This window comes from Lynx rufus, unplaced genomic scaffold, assembly GCF_022079265.1.
Source record: "Lynx rufus isolate CCGP_SWC_20201006 ecotype Redwood Valley unplaced genomic scaffold, mLynRuf1.p SCAF_6, whole genome shotgun sequence".
Taxonomy (NCBI): Eukaryota; Metazoa; Chordata; class Mammalia; order Carnivora; family Felidae; genus Lynx; species Lynx rufus.
In genome coordinates, this window is record NW_025814878.1 from 48,971,264 (window position 1) to 48,996,616 (window position 25,353).

At 46.1% G+C, this 25,353-nt stretch overlaps 1 protein-coding gene across 9 annotated transcripts in view; it reads left to right on the forward strand.

Annotated features, from left to right (window-relative positions):
- The window catches only part of SCML4 (Scm polycomb group protein like 4), a 124,948-nt gene extending 101,182 nt beyond the window's left edge, over positions 1–23,766 (forward strand). For 3 of the 9 annotated variants that reach the window (XM_047102365.1, XM_047102367.1, XM_047102368.1), the window contains 2 exons: positions 9,192–9,337; positions 12,097–15,784. In XM_047102365.1, coding sequence (XP_046958321.1) covers positions 9,192–9,337; positions 12,097–12,222 — 272 coding nt within the window. In that variant the 3' untranslated portion in view covers positions 12,223–15,784. Of the gene's footprint in view, positions 1–9,191; positions 9,339–12,096; positions 16,050–20,012; positions 20,541–22,268 lie in introns of those variants that run through there. The other 6 variants (XR_006966204.1, XR_006966205.1, XR_006966206.1 and 3 more) reach the window with 6 other exon arrangements.
- Positions 23,767–25,353: the final 1,587 nt, after the last annotated feature.

Below are 25,353 nucleotides of genomic sequence, written 5' to 3' on the forward strand. Positions count from 1 at the left end.
GAGTCCAAGGTGGGTGTTCTTAGGTCGTGGATGCATCCCAATTCAGGGACTCAGACTTTGTCCATTTTGTGGCCCTGCTATCCCCTATGGCCTCCATGCCCCAAACACCTACTGGGTAGAAAGGGAAAGAGTGAGTGAGGAAGGCACATACTCTTCCCTAGAGCTTGAGAATGATGCACATCATTTCCGCTCACATTTCATTGGCAAGAGCTGGCCATTATGCCGCACTTAACTCTACGGGAATCTGAGAGATGTAGATCATCTCTGTGCCAGGAAAAAGAAGAACCAGATGTCAATAAAGCATCTTTTCTTGCATAGTGGGTGACATTTGTAGGACACAAATACATGGGCAGAACCAGAGTTAAACAACATTTCCTTAATGCTGGTTATACTACCTTGTGATACCTTGTTGGGATGCAATGCATGAAAGTGCTCTTATTCTAGGATAGCTTGGTGTCCATTGTTTTTTTAAATCATTTTCAAGCTTCAGTATTTCATTAATGAACAAAGGCTGTAAAGCATAGTGGATAATCCATGGAATATGGAGCCAGATGCACTGGGCTAGAATCGTGGACCTACCACTTCCTGACTGTATGACCTTTTGCAAGTCTGGGTTTCTCTGTGCCTCAGTTTCCTCACCTGTAAAATTAGAATGATAACAATAGCATCTATCTCATAGGTTTGTTGGGAGGATTAAATAAGTTCACACGTGTATTTAGTGTCAGACCGCAGACATGGTAAAAGCTCGATAAAGATTAGCTGTCACAGATCACGTGAACACATCTCTCACCCAATCACAGCCCAGCAGCTCTGCACCTGAAAGCTGCTGAGGAGAGGAGGCCCCAGGCTGAGGAGTTGGGGAGTCTTCATCTTGCCCCTCTGCAGCCTCCCAATGGGTTGGCCGTCTTCTTTGACAAGTCACATTTTTGTTCGGAGCCTTGGATCTCTCTACCAGTAGCCCTGAGAAGCCACAGTGATGAGCTAGTTTGTATGATCCAACATCCTCCATGTGTTCCCCTCAAAGACCTCCCCCATCTCACACAAGGCTCTCCTGGCTGAGGATAGATAGAAAGGCAGGCAGGAACGCCTTGCGCAGAAGGCAGTTCTGAGGAGCAGAGTACAGAATCCCTCAGCCACGGGGGCTCTTGCCAAGTGCAGACGCACCCTGCAGACTACTTCCCAACATTGTCACATAAGCCATCAGCCATGCAGAAGATTTGAGTGGGCAGAGCCCATTTTCCAAAGGGGAGAGACATTGTTCTACCTGATTTTTAAGAACAAGAGAAGAGAACAAGATTTGGCACAAATCAACATCTTAAAGTAAAGGAGGGGCAGCGTTTATTTCCTAGGCTTATCCCCAGAGTTTTTGTAGCACCCGGCATGTAGTAGTTCAATAAACATTCATTATCTCTGTGTCCCCTACCATGATGCCAGTGTCCTCATGTTGCCCGTGGTTGTCAAAACACTCCTCTTGGTGCCCCTCTGCCTTTTAGCTGTCTCTTCCTGTCAACCTCTTCTCCTCAACCCAGTTCCCATTTGCTCAGGGTGATCGCAGGTCATCGCCTGATTGAGTTGACTCATAATTCTAACAGTGTTGCCATTTTTTAAAAAGGAGAGATTTACCCTGTCTTCTGGTCAAGTTGGTGGAGTATCAGGCCCGATGTCGTAGTGTAGGATTTAAGCAATAAAAGGATGAAAAGAACTTCTATCACTACCTGAAGAATTGTCTGCTCCATCCCAGTCTATCTGGTACCCTTGGATGAGGGGAATCTTAGATCTTTCAAAGGGATCTCAAGGTAGCTTCCCTACCCCCCTGGGATGCCCTCCTATCTATCACTCCCTCAACAACTCTCTTGTCCTTCATTTTCGCCTCCTCCCCAGCCCTTTGTTCTCCAGTTAGCTGTCTGAGGGGGTCTGCCTGAGGGGTGGCCCAGACCCTCCCTGGGAACCAACTCTGAGAGAACCCTTTCTGTTAGAGCTCTGGTTAACCCCCCAGGAGATCCCCACTCACTCAGGGCTTTGCCTCTTAGGATCTTGGGTAAAATCAGAGAGATGGAGCCCACCAGTGCTTGTTACCTTCCGCTCCAAGCAAAACACTAACTGTACCCTGAATACGGATTGCCTCTTTCACCACTTAGAAATATTAGTGAGAACTTTGATGCCCTGCGAATCAGAGTTGTCCATAATTAGCTGGACGCTTTGGGGCTTTGTGATGTTCAAAAATCACACACTCACCCACCTAGCTTCCTCATTTTAGCTGCAAAATGTAATGGTAGAAGTTCATTATCGAGCCTCTGTAGTATACTGAAGAAAAAAGAAAATTATTCACCCTTTGTAGGCACATTAACTCGAATGCGCCAAAGATTCCTTTAACCAGTGTGCTAAATGGAAACAGATACCAGAAAGCCAGCCAGCTATCTCCACTCTAGCGTCAAGATGTAGGAGGGCAGTGCCAGCATCTCTGAGAGAGGTTTCCACTGCTGCTTCCATCTCATTGGCCAGAACTTAGTCACATGGCTACCAGCTGCAAGAGAAACTGGGAAATATGATTTTGTTCTAAGAAACCACGATCCCAGCTGGAAATCAGGGTTTCCGTTATAAAGGAAGAAGTGCAAAAAAAGATATTGAGTAGGTGACCGAGAGTCTCAGCCATACCTCCCAATTAGAAATGTTTGTTCCTTCCGATTCCTTCTGTAGCACTTTGTTCTCTCATCTCTAGGACTTTCTCTTCCCTGTCCCACAGTAGGAACCAGACCCTCAGCTTTGTGAGGTCCCTTGCTCATATCCAAATCCTCCATAGCCCCAGAATAGGAGCCTGCTTGCTTGAGGCACATACTAAATAACTATTTATTGAGCACCTACCAAGAGCCAGACACTTTCCATACATTTATGACTTCTTGCAAGTTGTATTTTATGATTTATTATAATATGTACATATTATTATAGTAGGTATTATTATATACAAGGTACAGATAAAGAAAGTGAAGATCAAGATAAGGTCATTCAAGTGTTGAGTCAGGATTTCACTTTAACTGGCTCCAAAGCCTGTGTCTTTCAAAATCACCCCAGGGATTTCCAGGCTTTCAGTAGGCTTCAGGGGGTCCCTTCGAAGCTCTAGGGGATAGGGAAGAGGGGATGGAAGCAGACAGGACTCCCAACACCCTGCCCTCTTTAACCAGGGCCTCTTCACATTTGCAGAGCGGTGTTCTATGTATGCTTTGCTCAAACAAAGTCCGTGCAGCTAAACATATCTGGAACCCATGGAGATAAGCTGTGCGGAATCGAATGGCAGTATATTAAAGTAGGAGAGGAAACCATTGGCCTCCTTACCCATTTGTCACTTAACTGCCAGTCTGGGTGCTTGCTGTGGGCACTCTGGAGGGTTATTAAGTTTGCCCTCCACCCTGGGAATTGCTCAGGATTGCTCTGGAATTGCTTCCCAAGTGTAAGTACTTGGTTTGAAGAAACCATACCTCTTTAGGAGGGTTTGACCCAAGTCATAAACCCTGGAGGGGACCTAAAAAAGGATTTTCCCCTGTGGTGCTAATCAAAATGGTTTAAAATCACAGAATCCAGAGAACTGCATGAGGCTGCAGGCAGGAGGGTAGATATGGATGACATGACAAATTTCTCAGCCTTCTCTCGTGAGTACTCCCCCTGCCCCCTGCTGTCTTGATAGATCATACCTATAGCCCCTGCCAGTGGATTCTGAGGGGATGTATTCACAGGACACATTTCCTTGGTTTTTGCTGATACTCGGGTAAAAATTTGAGAGCTCTTCCCCGTCCAACATATAAACATCTTCTCCCACCCAACATGTAAGCATCAAGAGCGATAAAGTTTTCAGATAACAAAAGCTTCCTAACTTTTGCATTAAATAGGACATGCTGTAGAAGTCCCAACCACAATTAGGTCCAAGTTTCAGAATCAAGAAAGAACGAAAATAAAGAAGAAATTAAAGCTTCCATAGGGTAAGGTGTTGGGTGATGGACAGAGAGACCATCCAATCAGAAAATGAGAATAGGGACAGCGCTCTATGTGGAGGGGTTGACGTGAGCGAAAGTGTGGCAAGGGCTTATTCATTCCAGGGAAAGAAGAGAGTTTGAGCAGAGATGCTGAGGGAAATCACCCTGGGAGATTTGGGGTCCACTTCGAGCAGACTGAGCTTTCATCTGTGGGAACCAGACATTTCTGAACAGGGAGGTAAGCTGATGACCATGGACTTTAGCAAGACAAACCTACTGGCCATTATGGAATGACACATCATAACAATAGGAAGCATAGTAACTACCTTTTGATTAATTCTTACTGGTTAATGCTTCACATCATCCCATTTAATCCTCTCAACATGGTAGGTGTTTGACAGGCAAGGCAACTAAGTCTCAGACAGCTTTTGCTCCATCTCAGACAGCAGATACTTACTGAGCACACTATGCCAGGGGCTCGTCCCAGGTCTAAGGATGGAGCTGTGAGCAAGACACATGTGGGCCCTGCTCTCCGACAGTGTGCAATTCCACAGAGGCAGACGTTAACAATATTGCACAAACTTCATTACAACAGTGACTATCCCTCCAAGGAAAAATATGATGCTATGGGAGGATCAGCTAGGGAGGAGTCACTGAGCCTGCTCCAGGGAGGTGGGAAAAGCTTCCTGGAGAAGTGACAGTGGAGCCAGCTGGACAGGGAAGCAGGAGCTGGCTAGGGAAGGACCGTGGGGAGGAGTGGCTGGAAGCTTCCTGGCAGCGGTCAGATTGCTTGCCCAGAGGTCGCATGTCTGTGGTGGTAGAGAAAGATCCAGCCCAATGTGGCCTCATTTTAGGCCTTTGGTCTCTCCTGTCTCTTGGGGCATCCTCTCTTCTCATGCAGCATGTCAACTGGTCTTGAAAGAATGAAAGAAAAATTTGATTAAAATTTGAGGATTGGTCAGGTGCTCTCTGTCTCCTATCTCTCTCACCTCATACAGTCTTGAAAATTCTTACCATAGAAATAATAAAACACAACACTGTTTTAAACTACCTGATGCTACCCAGATTGTGGGCTAGGCTGGGCACCTCCCACACTCCTCATGGCCTTGTTTCTAGGAAGGGTGCCTTCTACAGGGACCAGGTCACTAGGAGGAGCTGAGAACAGATCTACCCTTCCCTGGCCTTCACCCCCATCCCCTCCAACCCAGATCCAGCGCTAGAGATGCCGAGAGGGCCAAGGGAACTCAGAGAAACCTGAGGAAGGACACTGAGGGGTCCCTTTTGGACACCGATGGGCTTCCCTTCAAGGTGTTCTTTGTCAGGCTCCAGTCCAGAGCCACATACTTGATTCTTACGATACTCTTGAGCAGCAAGATGAAGAAACTAAAGCCCATGGAGAATGATTTGGGCCAGGAAGGGCTACAAGCTTGGCCGTTGGTACTCTATTCAGTGTGCATTGCACGTGGACACACTGATAAGACTTTCTGATACACAAGAAGGTAACTCCCCGGGTGTTGTGCGGGACAAACCACAACCATATCAGAGGCAGAGGAACCTTAGAGATTCTTCCCAACTCCCTTATTTCACACCTGAGAAGTACAAAGACACTCACACGGCTGGTGGGTGGTAGGGATTTTGACTCCCGGCTCATTGCTCCTTCCGTTCCTCCATATGACTCTATTGTTAGCTCAAAAGTTTTCTTTGAATTATGAATGAGCAAAAGGAAATTATGCATGTGGTTGTGGGCAGGTATGAGACACAGAGATTCAAAGACAGCCGTGCAAGTCCCTGTGCCGTGAAAATGCCCGGGCTTGCTTTAAACACTGATTCGTAGGCATTTATTCCTGGTGCACGCGAGATCGGCTTTAGAAACAACCCCCACCTCCTTCACCTACACATCCATTCACAACTGGGTTTCACTCTTCACCAAATCCGGCAGCTCTAGTGAAGGGACACGACATACACAAAGTTCTCTGACATGGAGAATCCTGCCTTCCCATAAAGGCGTTTGGCGAGCACTTTGCATGCCCTGGTCCCTTAGAACAAGATTCTTTTCACATCCATCATGTCTTCCTGCTGTCCAATCACATCCGCCTGGCCTGGCTGTGTCAGGCCGGACCCATCTGTCTTCCTGACACCTTCACAGCCACTGGAGGGGGGTTAGCGTATTTATTATCTTTGTGAGCACAGACCACTGCAAAGGCTTTACAAACCTGCCACTGGAAAGTTCCATTTCTCTTCCTTCTAGAGCGAGTTTATGTGCTTTGGATCTTGAGCAATTCCCAAGGTGTGGCAGGCTTCCTGCTGCTCTCTGTCTTGTATGACTAAGAGACCCCCTCAGAGAGGCTCCCGAGCCAGGCCCGGCTGGTGCCATTTCATCCTGGAAAGGTGAAAAATGCCCACAGCAAGCACCGGGGCCACTCTCCAACTGGGCCGCCTCCCTCCACAGCCATCACCTGGAGAGCCTCCTCAGTCAAGATGATCCCGCCCCTCTTGCTCAACCCCTGGCTGTGACCACTAGGAAAGTTGTGCCCTGACCTTGCTCAAGGAGCTTGGGCTCCCAGGGATGATGCTGTGAATTGGTCTGGTATTCTTCTTTCCTGTCAGATACAGGAAACTTGATTTGACCTCTGCTCTGATCACTCTAAAATCATTCTTGGCACCAAAGGCTTGCAGCCTTTGTAATCAGAGCATCTTTTATCACCCTGATTACCACCGAAGTACCGATGGGGCAGGATCGAGGGCGAATATGATTTCTGTGATTCCTCGTCCCCAGGTTGAGTGCAGATGTCTTTAAATGCAGTGAAATCATCTTGAACAAGCATGCATCCGCATTCAGACGGCTCCGGGGTGCACTAACGGTTTCCCGGCAAAATGCCCTGTGCCAACCCACGTTCGGGGACCCTCCCAGGTCCGGCAAGGAAAAGGCAGGGAAAATCTCAAAGCAAATCCAGTTCTCAACTGAACCATTATGGTTTTAGGGCACACTCGGAAATGTGATGTTGTACTTTGCTCTGCACTAATGGAGAGCTGTGCACTTTTCGAGCATGTTAAAAAGAGGAGCCGGAAAGAGAGCAGAGAACCACTGCGCTCCAAGACTGAAAGGGGGAAGTGGAAGTGAAGGCTTCTGGACTTTTCACGTAGAATTATTCTGTAGGGAGGCTGCTTCATTGTTCAGAGCCTCCACTTTCTTTGGGCCTGAAAATAGGATTAAGGATTACCTGCTCAAGTCCTTTATGTGAGTTATCTATACTGTTCCTACAAAATATATTGATTCATTTTACACCTCCTGAGCCCATATTTACAAACACATTTACTTAGAATTGTGGAGGAGTCAATGATTATAAACCCCGTAATGAGAGGATCCTGTTTTTCACCAGACACTTTGCCCAGGACCTGGTACAGAAGAGATGCTCAGTAGATGTTTGTGGAATGAATGGGATGGGATGGGGGGAGATGAAAATGATTGCCCTCGAGAAATTTAAATCTAACTGGAGGTTATAGACACGCGTAACTGCAGTATAAGATGGAATGTGGAAAGCGTCTTGAGAACAAAGATGTGGGGGTTAAAGGCAGAGGAATGTGATGTCCAGATGGCAGGACACAGAAATGCTGCCTATGAATGGGTCTGCCTGGGTTTTGACGGCTGGTGGAGCTTCTGTGGAAAGGAGGGAGGGTATGTGCTTCTAGAGAAAAGCCAAAAGCCCTGGCTAAAGATGGAGAAGGGAAGCTAGGGAGACATTCTGTCAGTGTGCCCGGATGGGAGTGCGCAGGAGGACAGTGGAGGCAGGCAGGGTGTCTCCCCTCTGTGGAGTGCCTGATGCATCGTAGCCCTAGGGCTTAGGCCTAATCCCATTTCAGTCTGACACTTGCCCTTCCTAAAGGACAGTGTTGCCATTTTACAGCTAATGAGCTGAGTCATGGTCAAATTGGTAGCAGTGGGTGGCTCCAGGGTTTGTTCCTAGGTCTCTCTGGCACAAAAGCGCTTCCCCTCTGTCTCAGAAGGAAAGATGTTATTATAAGAGAGTCCTTGACCTTGAGCTACAGTAGGGACTCTGGAGTCAGTACATAGGCAAGGGGCACAGACAGGGTTGGGTCTACAGAAAGCATTGAGGCAGTAGACAGTTTTGCCCAGAAGGAAGAGAGCCCAGGGCAAGGATACCCATGGAACCCATCGCAGGGGTTTGGGTAAGAGGATCTCCGATAGGGGCAGCAGGGTGGGAGGGAGGATCCAGTGTGAGAGGCATCTTCCTAAGAGCTTAAGAATAATTAAATGTGGGGAGCAAATAAGGGGCAGTAGAAGGAGAGGTAGAAGTAGAGACGTCACTGTGGTTTCAGAAACCTGACGCATGGGAGGAGAACCTGGTGCTGGAGAAAGAGAGGGAGTTAGTTTGGGACATATGAAAAAAGTCAACCTCTAGATATGGCCAGGCATTCGATTCATTACTTTTTTCCTCCTTTACTTGTCTTGTACCTTTTACTCTGCCATGTGGGGGATGCATTTAAGGAATGGTGCAGGTCATGCAATAATCACGTATCAAGGACCAGCTCGGGACCAGGCACAGGATTGGACCCTTTGCTGTCAAGGAACTCTCATGCTAGTAGGGGAGACTGGGGCAAGTCCTCTGAAGAGCAGGGGGCCATGGAGGCGCTCTGTGCCTGGGGCAGTGAGAGGATGTCTCCTTTCTGCACATGCAGAGAAGAGGCGCCTCTCACAGCGGGATTCCCGGCACTGGCGGCAGAGACCCAGGACGAGGACCAAAATGCACCTCGGTTCTCCTATGTCTTTATGTCTCGGTGTAACCAGTGGAGGCAGAAAGGATCTGAATTCTTTCTGGCCTCCTAGCACTGTAGGGGCCAGTTTGGACGTTCAGCTTAGCAAGACTTCTCTGGTCACCCGGCTAAGGAGGTCCAGGGCTCACTGAGAACTGAGCAGGAGGGTTTTTTTAAAACTAACATGGACCAGAAGCACAGCCTGTTGAAGGAGATCCATTTTCTAATGCTTTACTCCGTGGGAGAGCGGAGGTCGTTTGCAGGGATGGGAGGGTTTGCCTCCAGAAGTGGCCTCCTCGTGCTGCAGGCTGTCTCTCCCAGCCTTTCTCAGTCACAGGAGGTCACTCAGGCCACAGCCTTGGACTAAGAGCCAGGTGGGGGCAGGCAGCACCAGGTAGGCACTGAGGCCATCATCCCGGTGTCTAATGTTCTTGTGCGTGCTCACCCGTCCAGCCTCAAGCCCTTCCCCAGACGGACAGGATGCCAGGCGGCCCCGGAGCAGGAACCCCTCCACCTGGACTGTGGAGGATGTGGTCTGGTTCGTGAAAGACGCTGACCCGCAGGCTCTGGGGCCTCACGTGGAACTCTTCAGAAAGCACGTGAGTACTTGCACGCACATGGTAGGCCTGGCCTGGGAGGGGGCCGGAGGCGGGGGTGGAGGGAGCATGGAGGAAGGGCGAGGTTCAGGGAGCTGCAGGCTGCAGAGGGGGACTGGTCTCAACTAAGCCTCGGGCCACCACTCAAGGGAGGCCAGATGGAACCGCAGGCTTCTCACTTCGTTTTGTTTTTAAGAAGGGGTATTTGTCCCATCTGTTCCCTCATTTCGGCCGTTATTAGGAGTGCCTGTTTTCCTGCCCATCCATCCGTCTGTCTGCGCATTCAACAGACATTTATAGCACACCTACAACATGCCGGGCAAACTGTAACCGTGCCTAATAGTCTAAGCTGCTTTGAGGATTCAATGAGAAAATGCACGTAAGGTGTTCAGCACGGCACCTGGCTTATAGTTAGCCTTCAGGTAGCAGGTATTCTTAGAACGGAGATTCTAGAATATATATTTAAGGGATTCTGAAATATTATAAATATGGTAAATAAAAAAAAGGTAATAATTAATACTTCGTCTGCCAGGCTTACTATGTCGGTTTTTTATTGCTGCCAGAACCAGTTACCACAAACATCTAGCTTAGAACAACACAGATTTATTATCTTACAGTTCAGTGGGTCAGGAGTCTGACGGGTCTTGGCGGGCTGAGATCAAGGCGTCTGCAGGGCTGACATTCCTTTCTGGAAGCTCTAGGGAGAATTGGTTTCCTTGCCTTTCCAAGCATCTGCATCCACCCTCATTTCTTGGCCTGTAGGCCTCTGCCCTCATCCTCAAGTCCAGCAACATCAGGCGAGTCCTGCCCAGGCTGCCGACTCTAGTTCTGTGTTCTGATTTCTTCTTCCGTTTGTAAGGATCCTTGCGATGATGCTGTCTCTCCCACCCGGTAATCCAGGATGCCCTTCCCCCCCCCCCCCATTTTAAATCCAGCTCATCAGTAGCCTTAATTCCCCCTTGCCAGGTAACCTCACATGCTCACAGGTTAGGGGAGTAGGCCGTAGACATCTAGGGGGGAAGAGAGGGAACATTATTCTGGCTGGCCACATTTACCATGATATTCTCCTTCTTGTCTCTCACTTTTGTTTGGTGATTCTGTCATAGAAACCATACTCTCAGATCTGGGGAGACTTCTGCTCTAACCTGACACTCACATTTCATTAGGGATATATATATATATATATATGTTTATTTATTTATTTTGAGAAAGAGACGGCATGAGAGGGTGAGGGGCAGAGAGAGAGGGAGAGAGAGAATCCCAAGAAGGCTCCACTCTGTCAGCATGGAGCCTGATATGGGGCTCAAACTCCACATGGACCATGACCTGAGCCGAAACCAAGAGCCAGAGGCTTAACTGACTGAGCCACCCAGGCGCTCATTAGGGATATATTTAACATCCCTGGACAATGGGGCCTTGAGAGCAGGGACCATAGACTGGGTTATGTGAAGACAGATCTGGGTAGGAGGAGTCTGGCTCTCCTTCAGAGTGGTAGGGGATGGTGGAAGTCTAGGAGATGGGGTAAAGAGAGAATATTAGGCCCATCGTTGAGATCTGTCCACTCTTCCATTTTGCCAACGACACAGAGAGTGAGTGACAGAGTAGGTGTTCCATCAATACTGGCTGCATAGGTGCAGAACAAGAGCTGGTGAGCCTTGCATGGTTATATGAGTCCTGTAACTGCCTCTTCTCCCAACCTGAGCACCCACACTTTTTACCCTTTGTCTCTTGTGACCTGAAAATAACAGGATAGGTGAATGAAGAAACCCAGCCTTAGTAGGTTCATGAATTGTACACGCATTCTGGAAGGTTACCATTTTCAGAGACAAATCGGAACAATACCACGACCACGAGGGGTTGGCATTCCCTTAGTAGTTCTTTGTGCTGAATCCTGGGATGAAGTAGGTGCATTATTTAGTTGTCTGACACCTCAAATTATTGATAGGGTCAGACACCTGAAATCCCTCATCAAATGTAATGAGCAATTTGGTAATCAGCTCAAGGTCAGTGGGCTTACCAAGAAAAGATAGAAGAGATTAGGGGGATGGAAGGCAGTCAGGGCCTCGTACCGGCACCTGAAATGGGAAAGTAACTGCTAGTTTCAGGGTCTAACAGGTGACACTTTGTCTTAATCCAGTCAAGCTGCTATAACAAAGTACCATAGACTGGCTTGCTTATGAACAAGAGTGATGTTATTTCTCAGCTCTGGAGACTGGAAGTCTGGGATCAGGGTGAGAATCCTCTTCTGGGTTGCAGATTGCCATCTTGTTGTATAAGGACACTAACCCCATTCATGAGGCCTCCACCTTCATGACCTAATTACCTCCCAAAGTCCCCACCTCCAAATACTGTCATATGGGAGGGTAGGATTTCAACATTTGAATTTGGGTGGGGACACAAACATTAAGTCCATTGTAAATTTTTTGCTTCTTTGGTCCTAGAGCAGATAAGGAGATAAATATCATGTGGGGGATATCGGGAACATAACTGGAGTTATGTTTGGTTCCTTCAGTAGGGGGAGCAGGAATATGAAAGATCCAATGTATCATATGACCTCAGGGAGATTATGGGAAGAGGAACACATAGTATTTGTTTGCTTTAATTTATTTTTTAAAGAAGAGATTGCCTTGGGACTAAGAGATGTATATATGAGTAAATCCATATTCCCTCGCCTCATCCCCTGACCACATGTTAACCAGAGCCACTGTTCTATTATTCTGACCACCTTCTGGATTTTCTTTTTTCTGATCCTGTTCTGCCAGGAGATTGATGGCAATGCTCTCTTGCTGCTGAAGAGTGATATGATCATGAAATACTTGGGTCTGAAGCTGGGCCCCGCGCTGAAACTGTGCTACCATATTGATAAACTGAAGCAAGCCAAATTCTGAAGGTTTTTAAAAGATAGAAGCAATGTCCAGACAACAGATCTCAAGATCATGATCTTCTGCCTTACCAACATTCAGCCACCATCATAAAATGGATTCTCTTCTTAAAATTAAGAGCCACAAAGACTTGGCCTTTAAAAAAAAATGTGCATCTCTGCCTTTAAAAACAAAAAATTCAACATGACCCTTTTGAAAGGCTCCTCTGTGTTAATGATTTGCCAAAAATTATGGAAAAGCCTGTTATTTTAACGTTCCTGATAGGCTGGTTGCTCTTAGAGTGGGTCCTATTTTTATGATGAGAGAGCAGGGAACTGAATGCTATTGCCCAAGAAGAACCCTGAAGCGTTCTCACAAAGATGTGAGAAGAAAGACCTCTGTCTCCACCACAGCACCACCTGTCTTTAACTCTGCCCTGGGGACCTATCATTGTGAGCCTTGCTTAATTCAGCTCTGGAAGCTGTCTTATGAGGGAAAAATGCCTCACTTTGCACTATCTGGAAAACTTGAATTCTTTTGCCCTCTGACAGAGAAGAAAAAAGTCTTTTCTATTCCTAGTTATTTGAAATACTGTGTTGTCCCACTAGAGGGCAGACTGTTAATGAAGTTTCAGGACCCTCACTGCAGTAGCCTGCTGATCCGGTACTCCGTGGATGGGTTAGGGTCTCTGTGAACAAGATCTAGCCTACACAGACACGGGGAATTTCTTCCACAGTCAGCACCACAGATTGCAACTTGGGAAGAAACCGTCTCTTAGAGCATTCTAGTTCATACCCAGTCATTATTGATGGACTGAGATGCACAAGCAGCAAAGGCAAAAATCTGGAAGTATGTTCTTCCCAGATGGGGCTTTGGAGTCCCTTCCTTTTCAGAGTCCTTACTGAGGTGTTGATGTGTTGGCACGCCGAAGAGTCTTAGTGACATTTAGCCATGGGTGTTTCTTTAAAAAAGAAGAAGAAAAATGTCTCAGATAAGCTTTGAAATGGAAGAGTGCTGATTTCTAGTTACATTGCTGGATTACGTAGTTGTATCGCTAGCTAATTTTTCTAGTTCTCAACAAATACACAGACATGCTATTATTGGGTTTAATTCAATTTACAAATAGGTTTTCTCCTTCCTCACCGTGAAGTAATAGAAAAAAAATTGATTTTTTACCCCTTTGCAGCTGTGTCCAAGGAAGGACGATGAAACCACAATTGAATAGGCAGGAAGGTGACCTCATCTCCATTCCTTTCATCCTTCTCCTTCCTTTCTGTCCCTCTTTCTTTTATTCTTCCTTCCTCACTGAACAGGAAGCGTATCTTCAAACTGAATTCACCTTCGCCATGGGCATATCCTCATAAAACATCTTATAGCGTTGGAGGTGAGGAGATGAATGCTAGACTTTGCAATCTCTGAGAGGGAGAGGATCAAGGAAAACTCAGGGCCTCCCATGGCCAAAATGCAAGTTAGGGAAAGCATACCTTCCTCTGGGATGCAGCCGGCAGAGCAGAGCAGGGGTCTCACCTGATGGCTGGAGCAGGGTGGGATTTCAGCCCCTCATCCTTCAACCAGGTGCCCTGGTGCAGGACAGGGGCTGTACGACCTTGAGGGCAGCCAGGATAGATCTGAATGCTGATCTTCTCTTCGATCAGGTAGAACTTAGATGAAGATCCTAAGGAAGATTCCATGCCATGCCGTTAGACCCATTTTGATGAGCGATAATCGAGAAAGCACATCTTAGCAAAATCCTTTCTTAGACACACACCTGGTGGCTGGACTGAAAGCATGGCAGAGAAGGGGAGGAGGGGACCGTCCTAAACCTGGCCCCTGAATTGAGCTGGAGTCATCGGGTTGTGGGAGAGCTTCATGTCTGCTGCTTTCAGCACCTGACAAAGCTACCCCGGTGTCATCAGGCCTTGGGACAGAGTCTTCCAACATCTTAGATAAAATGGCTCTGTCCCTCAGAGTTTAAGTGCTCATGGCTGGTCTGGAGCTAGATAAGTTCCCTCAAAAGCCAACGTGAAAATGGTGAGGCCCAGAAAACCCCACCACAACTCACCCACCCTTTCTGCATCCGCGGGTTTCCACTCACATTCCTCTCTCAGACCTGTCGCGCCTCTTCTGCCAACACATACCTTGTTGAGAGTCTTTCAAAGCTTCCTACCCACCTTCACCAGTGCCTCCCTCACTACAGAAGCAGGAGCATTGGTGCCCCCAAATTAAAATCATCCCCAAACAATGTCAAAGAGATACTGTGAGTAGTTTTCGGGGGAGAGAGATTTTCTCCTCTCAAGTCTAGGAGAAAACTGGATCCATGTTCACGTGTAACTGCTCTCACGGAGGTGCGATCTCATTTTGCATTAAACTTTAAGCAGGACAGATTGCTGAAGCCATGATATTTAAGGTTTGACTTTTTAAAAATCTCATTACTCTTAAAATGAATGCTGCCATATCAGAAAATAACCCAGGGAGGATATTCCTCCTTGCCCGTTTTTGCACTGAAATGCAATTAGCCAACCAAATTATTGTAGCAATACTGCAATTATAATTAATTTTCACCCCTTTCAAAAATCTTGTCAGACCAGGCAGCTAAATAGCTCAGCAAATGTAAAACATGCCAGGCCATTTCCTCTAAATGGACCTTAAAGAGTCAGGCCATGTGTGTCATTCTCGTCCAAACGCGAGCTTATTTTGGGAACCTCACACTTGTTATTCCATGGCAGTAGCTTTGCTTCAGGTTGCGGTGAATAATGATATAGTTTTGCATAATTCCAAATTAGAGTGGGTGAGTGTGTGTGTGCATGTCCAGACATTTCCAATCACCTGTGTCAAACATTTTTTAAAAAAAATCTAAAGACAATTCTATTGCCTAGATCATTTTAAGTATTTTATAAGTGCATGATTCCCTTTGTGAAGACTTCAGGTAAAAAGATGTAGGGTTTGTGTGTGTGTGTGTGTGTGTGTGTGTGTGAGTTCTAACAGTAGTTGGAAGAGCCTAGAAGAGGCCGAGAGCGGATCAGTTCTACAGTTGCTTGGTCTAGAATGCCTCCCAGCTGCAACTTGGAGCAGAACCCACTCTAGGCTGTTATGACCAGCTATCCCCTCTGCTGCCAGCAGGGTGCGCCCTGGAGGCAGTTGGGGGACGGTTCTGGGGTTCTGGGCCTGCATCCCTCAGGCTGGCTGGACGGGTCAAGCCAGTCCAGGGCCCCTGTGACTGAGGCAGAGACCTAGCCAGGCAGCCCGTGGGGCAGGGAACAGACGTCTTGAGCGCCTTGTTTAGTGCCCACCAGAGCGTTCACCAGGCTCCCATAATTTCTCTTTAGCGGGGCTGCTGAGGTTTTTTCCTTTCATCAGGAAAAAGGAATGAAGAACTCCTCAGGAGGACCAAATGGAAGGAATCCTGAGCGAAGGTTGGTTTACTTCAGGAGGAAACCAGTGAGAGAGGGAAGATACAACTATAAATTTCATAGGAAAACAAAAGAGCACCTCTTCTAACAGCCTCAACCCTTGAAGAAGCAATAACCTATTTTTGTATTTATGTGCTGTATGGAATATTTTTTTTAATTAAAATCATTTTTTTAAATTATTTTTTGAGATTGCTTTAGGAGAATTTTGTCATAACTCTGAAGATAATTGGAAACTCCCAGCAGTGACCAAGGACTTGAATTTAGTCATTGGCAGAAAGTCGGGAAAGATGGAAACATTCTCCTTTATATCTCCATAGTCAGGTTTTCATACATGTGAGCAGGTGAGTGCCAGTGTTTGCTCTCACAGGGCACTTTTTCAACTCTCCCCTGGTGGGGTTACAGGATGAAGAGATTGGATTCACCTTTCTTTTTTTATTTTTTTTTTTAATTTTTTTTTCAACATTTATTTATTTTTGGGACAGAGAGAGACAGAGCATGAACGGGGGAGGGGCAGAGAGAGAGGGAGACACAGAATCGGAAACAGGCTCCAGGCTCTGAGCCATCAGCCCAGAGCCCGACGCGGGGCTCGAACTCACGGACCGCGAGATCGTGACCTGGCTGAAGTCGGACGCTTAACCGACTGCGCCACCCAGGCGCCCTGCACCTTTCTTTTTTTAAACCTCAGATAAGACATTGGGTTGTGAGGGAGGAGGTGACCTTTTTAAAGCTGCAATATTTTGTTAAGGAGAGGGGTGAAAACCTGTTGGTGGATGTGGTTTATTTTGTACCATAAACACACTCCACGAACTGAGTAGTTGCCCAGCTGTGCTGTTGTCTCACCATGTCTTACATTCCTGGTGGCATGAGAGGGCCGCTTGGGGACCCCAGAAGTGAATCCAGAAGTCTAGAGATGCAGTCATTCCTCTTTCCATCCTTCTATGTCACCCCGGGGACGATGCCCCGCTCGCTCACACGGCCCTTGAGCTTCCAGCCCAACTGCTGGTCGTGCTGTTGTGCTGTCGAGGGAAGTTCCAGGGAGTCCTTCCCCCCCAGTGGTTACCCTAATCGAAGACGATTCCTTCCTGGACAATTGGAAGCTGGATTTTTGAAAATCTAACCTTGACTTGAAAGAGAATCTCTGTTATTTATGGCCACCAGTTAAATATTATGGAAACATGTCTGTTAACAATTTGCTTTGTGTAATTTGTTCTAATGCTAATAAGTCACAGCTGGGATACTTCCTGTGGTAAATTCCTCTGTGGTTACAGTGGTATTATCACACACGGACTTCACCAAAACACTGTGCTTAAGAAGAACCGTTCACCCTGGCTCTCGCAGGCTTCAGGAAATTCCCCTAACGGAGACGCAGCTCTGGGCAAAAGCACGGAGTTTAGAAAAGGATTTGCTCTTCCTCGCTCCCTCCCTTTCACAAGCAGGGCCCCAGACCCATACAGAAGCCCCTCACACTTAGCACTGAGTTTGAGTTCCTCCAGAGGAAGAGATGGAAAGCAGAACTTAGGAATGACAGCTCCCTCCAGGTTAGGAGGCTGTACCCGGAGTCCATATTAAGAGGAGGTGGGCAGGAGAGAGGAGTGGAGACACTTCCAAAGGGGAAGAGCTAGTTCAGCAGTCGATCACATAATGAGGTCAGATGCTTGTGGAGACAACAGCGTCTTTCCATCCAAATGGTCTAAGTAGACCACTCAGACTTGCTCCGGGCTGCTGGCCCATCATGCTCTGCTCTGTCGCTCTACCATGTGACCTGAGCCTCGGAGTTGGTTCTGTGCATTGGTGCTTCATACAAAAGGCCGACACAGGCGTCTTCCCTTAGATCCTACTTTGGAACACGCCCAGAGCCTTGTGTTTCCCAACAGCTCACTCTGAAATAGCGGGCCCTGATGGGGTGTCACTTCACAGTCAACCTGGGTGACCGGAGACGGCCTCCACCATAAATGTAGCACCCCCACATCTCAGGAAGGCTCTGCCTTCCCCACCCAGCACTGGACCGCCTTCCCCCACAGCCCTGAGAAATGGCTGTGCCTGACAACGTCCCATTACGGGGAGTTCACTCCCATAGGAAGTGGCTTATTTCTCTGTTGGACAGCTCTGGTTGTGAAAAAGTTCTTTCTCAGGGAGACACAGATGTCTGCGAATCAGACACAGACGTCTGAGAAGAAGCCAACTCTGCAATCTTTCTCTTTTTAACAGAGCTTGTCCGTGCAGTAACCGCACCTATAATACAAATCGATGTTGGCGAGCAGATCCCTGCTCTGTTACATTAGAATAGAGGAGCAGACGCTTTATATAAATGTAGAACTTAGGTCGTGGCCATCAGATTCATCAGCCCTGTCGTGAAAACCTAGCAAAATTCCCGTGGCCACACACACACACACACACACACAAAGGGTGTCCTGGGAGAATCTTCAGTGTCGTAAATCTGGCTGTGGTCACACAAGCAATATGAGTTACGTAAGCTTGTGTGAATGAATCTATAAGGCCGTGTGCTTCGTTAACTGGGGAAAAAATGCTGTGAGGCACCGAGGGCCTATCTCTTAATTGTACTCATTAGTGATATAATGAACTAAGGAAGCTTTAGTTTAGAGAAAAACAAGTTATAATTGGTGACAGAAAAAAACATGGTCTGTCATGAAGGTCTGAAGAGTTATGCAGTTATAACCCCAAACCCAAGTTATATTTCATGCTTGTGTGTGCATGCATGAGTGACTGTGCATTTGTGAGTTAATGCAACAGGAAGGGGGAAGTGGGAATTGAGGGGATGTTTAAGGAGGCATTGAAGAGGGAGGTTTTGCTTTCTAGAGCATTCTATCTTAATCAAAAGAACTATCTAGCAATGATTTAGATATCAGACCCCAAACTAAACATAACACATGGTTTATGTAGCTTACTTAGATAAAATTCTGGCTCATGGAGCAGATTCTCTATGAAAATATTTTTTTGTATTTTTAAGTTTTTAAATTTTTTTAATGTTTATATTTGAGAGAGAGAGAGAGAGAGAACCAGCAAGAGAGGGACAGAGAGAGACACAGACAGAATCCAAAGCAGGTTCCAGGCTCTGAGCTGTCAGCACAGAGCCTAATGTGGGGCTCGAACTCACAAACTGTGGGATCATGACCTGAGTCAAAGTCGGATGCTTAACTGACTGAGCCACCCAGGTGCCCCTCTACGAAAATATTTAAATCTTGGTGCTTGGAAAAAGGAACTATCTAGCACCTTGCATAGCACTTGCCGTATAAAAGACACCTTGTTGATGAACCGTGTGAAACAATGCTTGACCGGTTTTCACATTTTTGTCGAAAAACCACTAACTTCTCTTTGAACCCCGTTATCTTTATTGAAAGGAGAATTGCCAAAGTGGAGCCTGACACCTTTTATTCCTGGCTCTCCCAACCTCCCCAGTCACCGACTTGCATCTTTTTGTCTTACGATCTCACATTCCCACTTGGCCTAGTGGTCTCCTGCAGGCATTAAAGAGTCGTACTTACAGCTTTACTTTTAAGCATCCTGTCCTTCTCCTTCGCAATCTGTGATGCCTCGCACAAATGCGTCGGGTTTCCATCTATGGGTAAACTGTACAGGGAGGTAAGCATCTCTCGGGGAGGGCCACAGAGCTCTTTCCACGACCCCCACACTCCCTGTACCTTGCTCCCCTCAGAGTGGGCAGGTAGCTGAAATGGGCCTCCTGCATGAGGCACTCTGTCACAGGTATGGATGGTAGTAAGCCTCTTTGAGAAGACACAGCCTGCAGGACACGGATAGAAGAGAACCTTCCTTGTCCTCTTTCATTCTTTACCATCTCTGTCCTTGAGAACAGACTCAGAAATATCTGGGGCTTCTCTTTCTTCCCAAATGGTTCCATAGGAGCACTGAGAATAGAATCATGAGACTGATTTTTTTTTCATAAGCACCTCAAAATTTAGTTTCACCTTCAAAGAAATCACCTTTAAGAGCCTGGGCACGTGTTCCTAGAATGTTGTCATTACTCAGGGTATTTTTAGTACATCTCTTCTGGAGTCATGTTTAGAAGCTAGAACACATTCTTTCAAAGTGTGGTTGGAAGTGCACTGTCGTCCCTTGGTGGGGGTGGATGTTTTTTTCTTTTTGGAGCAAGTTAAAGCCACTGGGATGTTGCCTGGTGAATGACACAGGTAATCCATTTGAAATTTAAAACGGTGTGTCTCCATACTCATTAGTTTGTCTTTTCCTTGTATGTTTCCTTAGTTGGTCCAAAAGCTTAGAGCAACAAGAGCCACAATTCATTTCCTAGCTATATCAGGCAGGTGTTGGTGTAAGGAGTTGCAACGCGTAAACTGCTTTGAAGGGCGACATTGCCTGATGTGTAACACCCACCGCGTTCATTTTAAAGTAATCTTATCGCTGTATCTTTAGGCATGGTGAGCTGATGCTGTGAGTGCACGCAAATGTGCAGACACTGCTCTTGTCTCTAGAGCCCTGATCCCAGAGGAATTGGGAGGAAGAAGCATGAGGGACACCTGAACATCTCACCTCCAGTGTAGAACCTTCTCCACATCATCTCTCATGGGTCCCACAGCACTCTGTGGGGGCAGATCAAGGGGCAGTGCAAAAGAAACAAGCTCTCTGAGTTATCAACCCCATACCCCCACCTCCTCCGCCGGGAGAGGAGGGGGCATCCAGGTGAGCTTTGCAGGTGCTGACGGTAGTTACTCTCAGCGAAGCCCAGTGGGGCTGTAGGCTCCTCACTCTTGTATTTTATGACTTGTAGCTTCTGCTTCTCCCCCTGTCTGACTTCATCCAGATATTTTCTTATCCTCTTCTCTCACAGGCATGTAACTCTTCTTCGAAGCCACATAAACATCATTTTCTCATTAGTTTCTACCTTTTTTCTTCCTTTCTGTCTCTTCCTTTTTCTTTTTCTTTCTTTCTTTCTTTCTTTCTTTCTTTCTTCTCTTTTCTCTTTCCCTCCTTCCTTCCTTCCCTCCCTTCCTCCCTCTCTCTTCCTTCCTTCCTTCCTTCCTTCCTTCCATCTCTGTGTTTCTTCATTTCCCCCTTTCTGTATTTCTCCATTCCACTACATCAAATGTTTTTTGGGCAGGAGAGGTGGGTGGAGAGAGAAATAAAGAATTAACAGGTGGCCTCCTCACTTGCTGGCCCAGTAGTCCTGATCCTTGCCTGCCTTCCACCATCCCCTCACCACCTGCCTACAGCATTCTTTGGCTCTATCCTGCTTCCAGCCTGATCTCCACTTGCTCTTTCCATTACTCAAGGTCTAGCCCTCTCAGTCTGTCCTTGAGTTTTGGGAATAAGAATTCTGTCCCTTTTATTTTTAGTCCTATCCATTTTAAATGCTTCATTCTGTGACTCACCCTGACATCTCACTGATACAACTCATCAACCTTCCTCAAGCACAGGCCCAAATGCTCATCCCTGTAGGGATTTCTCTTCATTCAGTCCTGAAGGTCAAGAGCCCAGGTGACCTGGAGACAATCTGACATACCTCTTGAGAAGCATGAGTTGTTTCTCCCAGCCACGCTGCCTCCTGCAATCTGCCTCGAGTCACTCTGACATCCAGTAGCAATTCTGATCATTCCACAGCTCTTTATAGAACGTGTAGCTTTGTCCAGACCCACTCAACCCTGACTGCACCCCCTGTGACCAAAGCCAGGCCAGTGTCTCAGTTTAAATGAGGAGGGCCAGCCCGGATCAAAGATGAGGCATGGTGAGCTATGTCAGAAGAATTTCTGGGGTGAAGTTTTGTTTTTAGACATTTACAAGTGTGATGAGAAGGTGTGCAGTATGAAGTCTGGGAAGGGAAAGATGATGATATGTTTCTCAAAGGAAAATGTAGTTTAGAGGAGAGAGAGAGGCAGCAAAATTCTGGAAAGGGGATGTTCTATGCCTGGCCTTTGTCCAGCATGGTCACATACCCTTCTTACTAGAAGTCAAACTTGTTTCCACTACAGGATCTGAAAATGTTGTTGCCTAAGTGTGAGAATTTGGAGAACTTTAATTTCTGTTATTCAAAACCATTGTATTCAAAACCACAATATTTAATTTGTTGTCATCTTCTAGCTATATCTTTGATCACTTGATATAGTCAAAGAACATGAGCTCCTCTCCTCTCATCCTCCGGAAATGTTGAAAGATCAGTTGCTTTATACAGCAAATATTTCCATTTTATAGACATCGGTTGATTATTTTCTCTCCTGTATATACCTAGAAATAATTTTATTAATATAAAGACTTTTTCCTTTAAGTACATTTGCAGATAAATTTACTTTTGATTCTATACGCACGCAATAAAATGCAATAAAAATGGATGAAGCAACATCATTTCATTATAATTACCTTCTGTTGCCATTTTTTCCTCTACACTAACAGTGAAAACTTTTTGTTAATTAAGTGCCGTTGTAATATCACAAAGCATCACTGGGCCAGAAGGTTTGTGTTTTACTAGCCAGGCTAGGCTATAACTATCTGACAAGGCTCTTGCTAAAATCCATGTTCTCTAAGCTTGCAAGATTGAATGATGATGATTGAAATGTTATGCCTTTTGTTTTGTAAGTTGAGGAGTTCATTGCCAGATTCTCTCTTTCAACCCAGCCTCAGTTAATCTCATGTTTCCACCTCTTTATTCTGCTTCTCTACTCCAATATGCCCACGCAGGAGGCGTTCTGATCTCTCTCTGTCTGGGAAGGTGACAGCCGAATCCTCTCCCTGGTAAAGTTCCTGTCCTTAACCGTGCCCTGCATGAAAAAGCCAGAAACCAAAGGCACAAATAGGTCATCTCCCTGTCTCGGTAAGAGAAAAATAGGGCTGACCGCATTGCCTTTTCCCTAACTGGATGGTCTTCCTCCCTTCTAAAGATTGAAAAGGGTGTGTGTATGCACATTCACGCGTGTATTTATGATTGGGTTTGGGAATTTGAGATAAAGGTCATCCAGTGAAAGTTTATGCATCAACTGCTTGTGCCAAGGCCTGTGTGCAAGGAGGATCTGGTACATGTATTGAAGACACTCCAACTACTCGAAAATTCATTGTGCTTTCACTTTTTGTGGACATAATGGAATTCTGGAACATTACTTCAATTCCAGGCTTTATTTAGAAGTGCTTGGAGAGTGTGGAGCTTTGAGCCTAGGAAATGGTGTCATTTTAGGGGCTAGCTTTTTTTTTATTATTATTATTCCAATGGATCTAATTTTGCAGACCAGAAATCAATGAATAGAACCCGTTGTAATGGGGAACAGCATTTCCATTGGAGAGGAAGAGCAGTAAACTCTGTCACCTGGGGAAAGAGCCTCTCCTTAATTTTTGTTCTTTGTAAGCATGATGCAATCAGTGTTTCCTAATATCGGGACAATCCTCTCGCTTCGAAGTGTTTCTATGTAATTGTGTCACATAATGATAAATTGTAATAGGCAATTTGGTTCTGTAATTCAGTTTGCCAAGCATGCAAACATACGATAACTAGGTTAAATGCAAATAAGCATTACACTAAGGTACAAAAAACAGGGGAGAAAAAAGATGCTGTGTCCGTAACTTAGAAAGAACATGAATTTTATTCCTCATGTGCCTCAAAATGTAGTTTGTTAAAGTTATTTATCCTCTCATTTAATTTCATCACATACTGTTTATACTATAATTATCTGTGTATGAACATACATGTATTCTTACTGCATACATTGACAGATCTCTCATGTGCAATAAGTAGGCTCCAAACAAGCATGTTGTCGGAGTGAGTTGATGTGCTCATTTTTTACGGTAATAGACGATTATATATAAGACACCATATCAAAATGTGCTTTTAATTTTTCAAAGCCTTTTTGTTATTGTACATAAGCTTTTTTCCTTTGGGCCAATGTTTTCATTATTTAGAGATCTATTTTTAATATATTCCTTTGAATAGTGACTGGTAGGTACACTAGAGTCAGATATGTAGTTTCATTAAATAAACACTACTGGCCTTAATGATTTTAATATTTTGGGGTGCTTTTTTCATTTTTGATGCAGTATTCTTTTTTTCTAGTACAGTGTATTGTGGGCCTGGGAGTGATTCAATAAAATTTCTAAATCTTAAGATTCCAAGACAATGCAGTATTTTCTGTTCATGCTGTAAAAAGTATTTCTGTATTTTAATAAAGAATGGAATTTATGTGAGACCGTATATATTTTCTCTGAGCAACTTCTTTATGTTCATTATTATTTCATTAGCCCTAATTCCCATAGGTGGATAGCAAGGAAAAGCCTTTCAAGAAGGGGGTCTTTTGGCAGCCAAGGCCAAAAAGTCCTGATTCGCGGCTGCCTGTAGTGCCTCCTTCGGCGGCACCATCCTGGCTGGGAGTGGCTTGCTACAGGAGCCCGGGGTTCTCTACTGACGATACTTCCTGTCTCCCTGACCTTCCTGTTCTGGGGGGTGAGTACAAGGGGGCAGGCCAAGGTGGGGAAGGAACGCGAGATCTGACCAGAGCCCCAGGTGCCAGGTGTCTGCCCAGGGTCATCTTGGACCAGTGTTTCCTCTAGGATTTCCTTCCTGGTCAATTGTCAGGGACACATGGAGGGCTGCCTCCGATGATGCTCAGGGGAATTGAAATAAATTACAGTGCTTGTAAAAGCCTCTCAGACACTGTCAGTTGAGTCTCAAAGCCTATCCCAGCTGTTTTACTCCAGTGGGTTGGTTGTGACTCTGGCTCTTTGGGGGTCACGACTGCCCCTGGATTTTGATCCCGTCCTTACCCTGACCTGCCAATTCCCTCTCAAAGGGTGCCACCCTGTCCCGGGTGGTTTGCAAGGATCCTTCACAAAGGCAGCATGGTTCTCAACAAAACGTTTCAGGGGCAGGGAGGGGTCTTCCCATGCCAGTGCTCTTTGTGGCTGTGTAAGGCCAGAGGAAGGACTAGGGATAGCTCTTGGGGAGAGTTGGGGGTACAGACCACCAAAGCCTTCTCTATTCATCATTGTTTTACTTAAAACTTAATAGATTCTGGGATGCCTGGGTGGCTCAGTTGGTTAAGCATCTGACTTCAACTCAGGTCATGATCTCATGGTTGGTGAGTTCGAGCCCCGCATCAGGCTCACTGCTGTCAATGCAGAGCCCACTTTGGATCTTCTGTGTCCCCCTCTCTCTCTGCTCCTCCCCTGCTCACACCTTCTCTCTCTCTCTCTCTCAAAAATAAATAAAAACAGGGGCGCCTGGGTGGCTCAATCGGGTAAGCATCCGACTTCGGTTTGGGTCATGACCTTGCAGTTCATGAGCTCGAGTTCCGTGTCAGGCTCTGTGCTGACAGCTCGGCGCCTGGAGCCTGCTTCAGATTCTGTGTCTCCTTCTCTCTCTGTTCCTTCCCCACTTGCACTCTGTCTCTCTCTCTCTCTCAAAAATAAAGATTAAATAATAAATAAATACACACATACATTTAAAGAAACTTAATAGATTCTGAGAATATTAACCTTGCTACTTGCCCTGCCTCAAGCAAAACCATTCCCAAGTTCATCTCTCTCCTCTCTCCTCCAGCACAGATCCAAACTAGGTAGCCTTTCTTGTATGTCTGTAAAGTCCCTGAGCCACCCCAGAAAACCCTCCCACAAGTGCACTCACACACTCTTTTCCTAAGGATCCCTTCTTTGGCTTGCTCTCCTCTAATAGTTGGACACAAGCTCTGAAAACGCAGCTTCCATTACTAAGTTTTTCTCCTTGTTGTTGTACCAACTGTAGTATCCTAATTATAAAAAGTGCAATGGGGAGGGGGGATGGGGG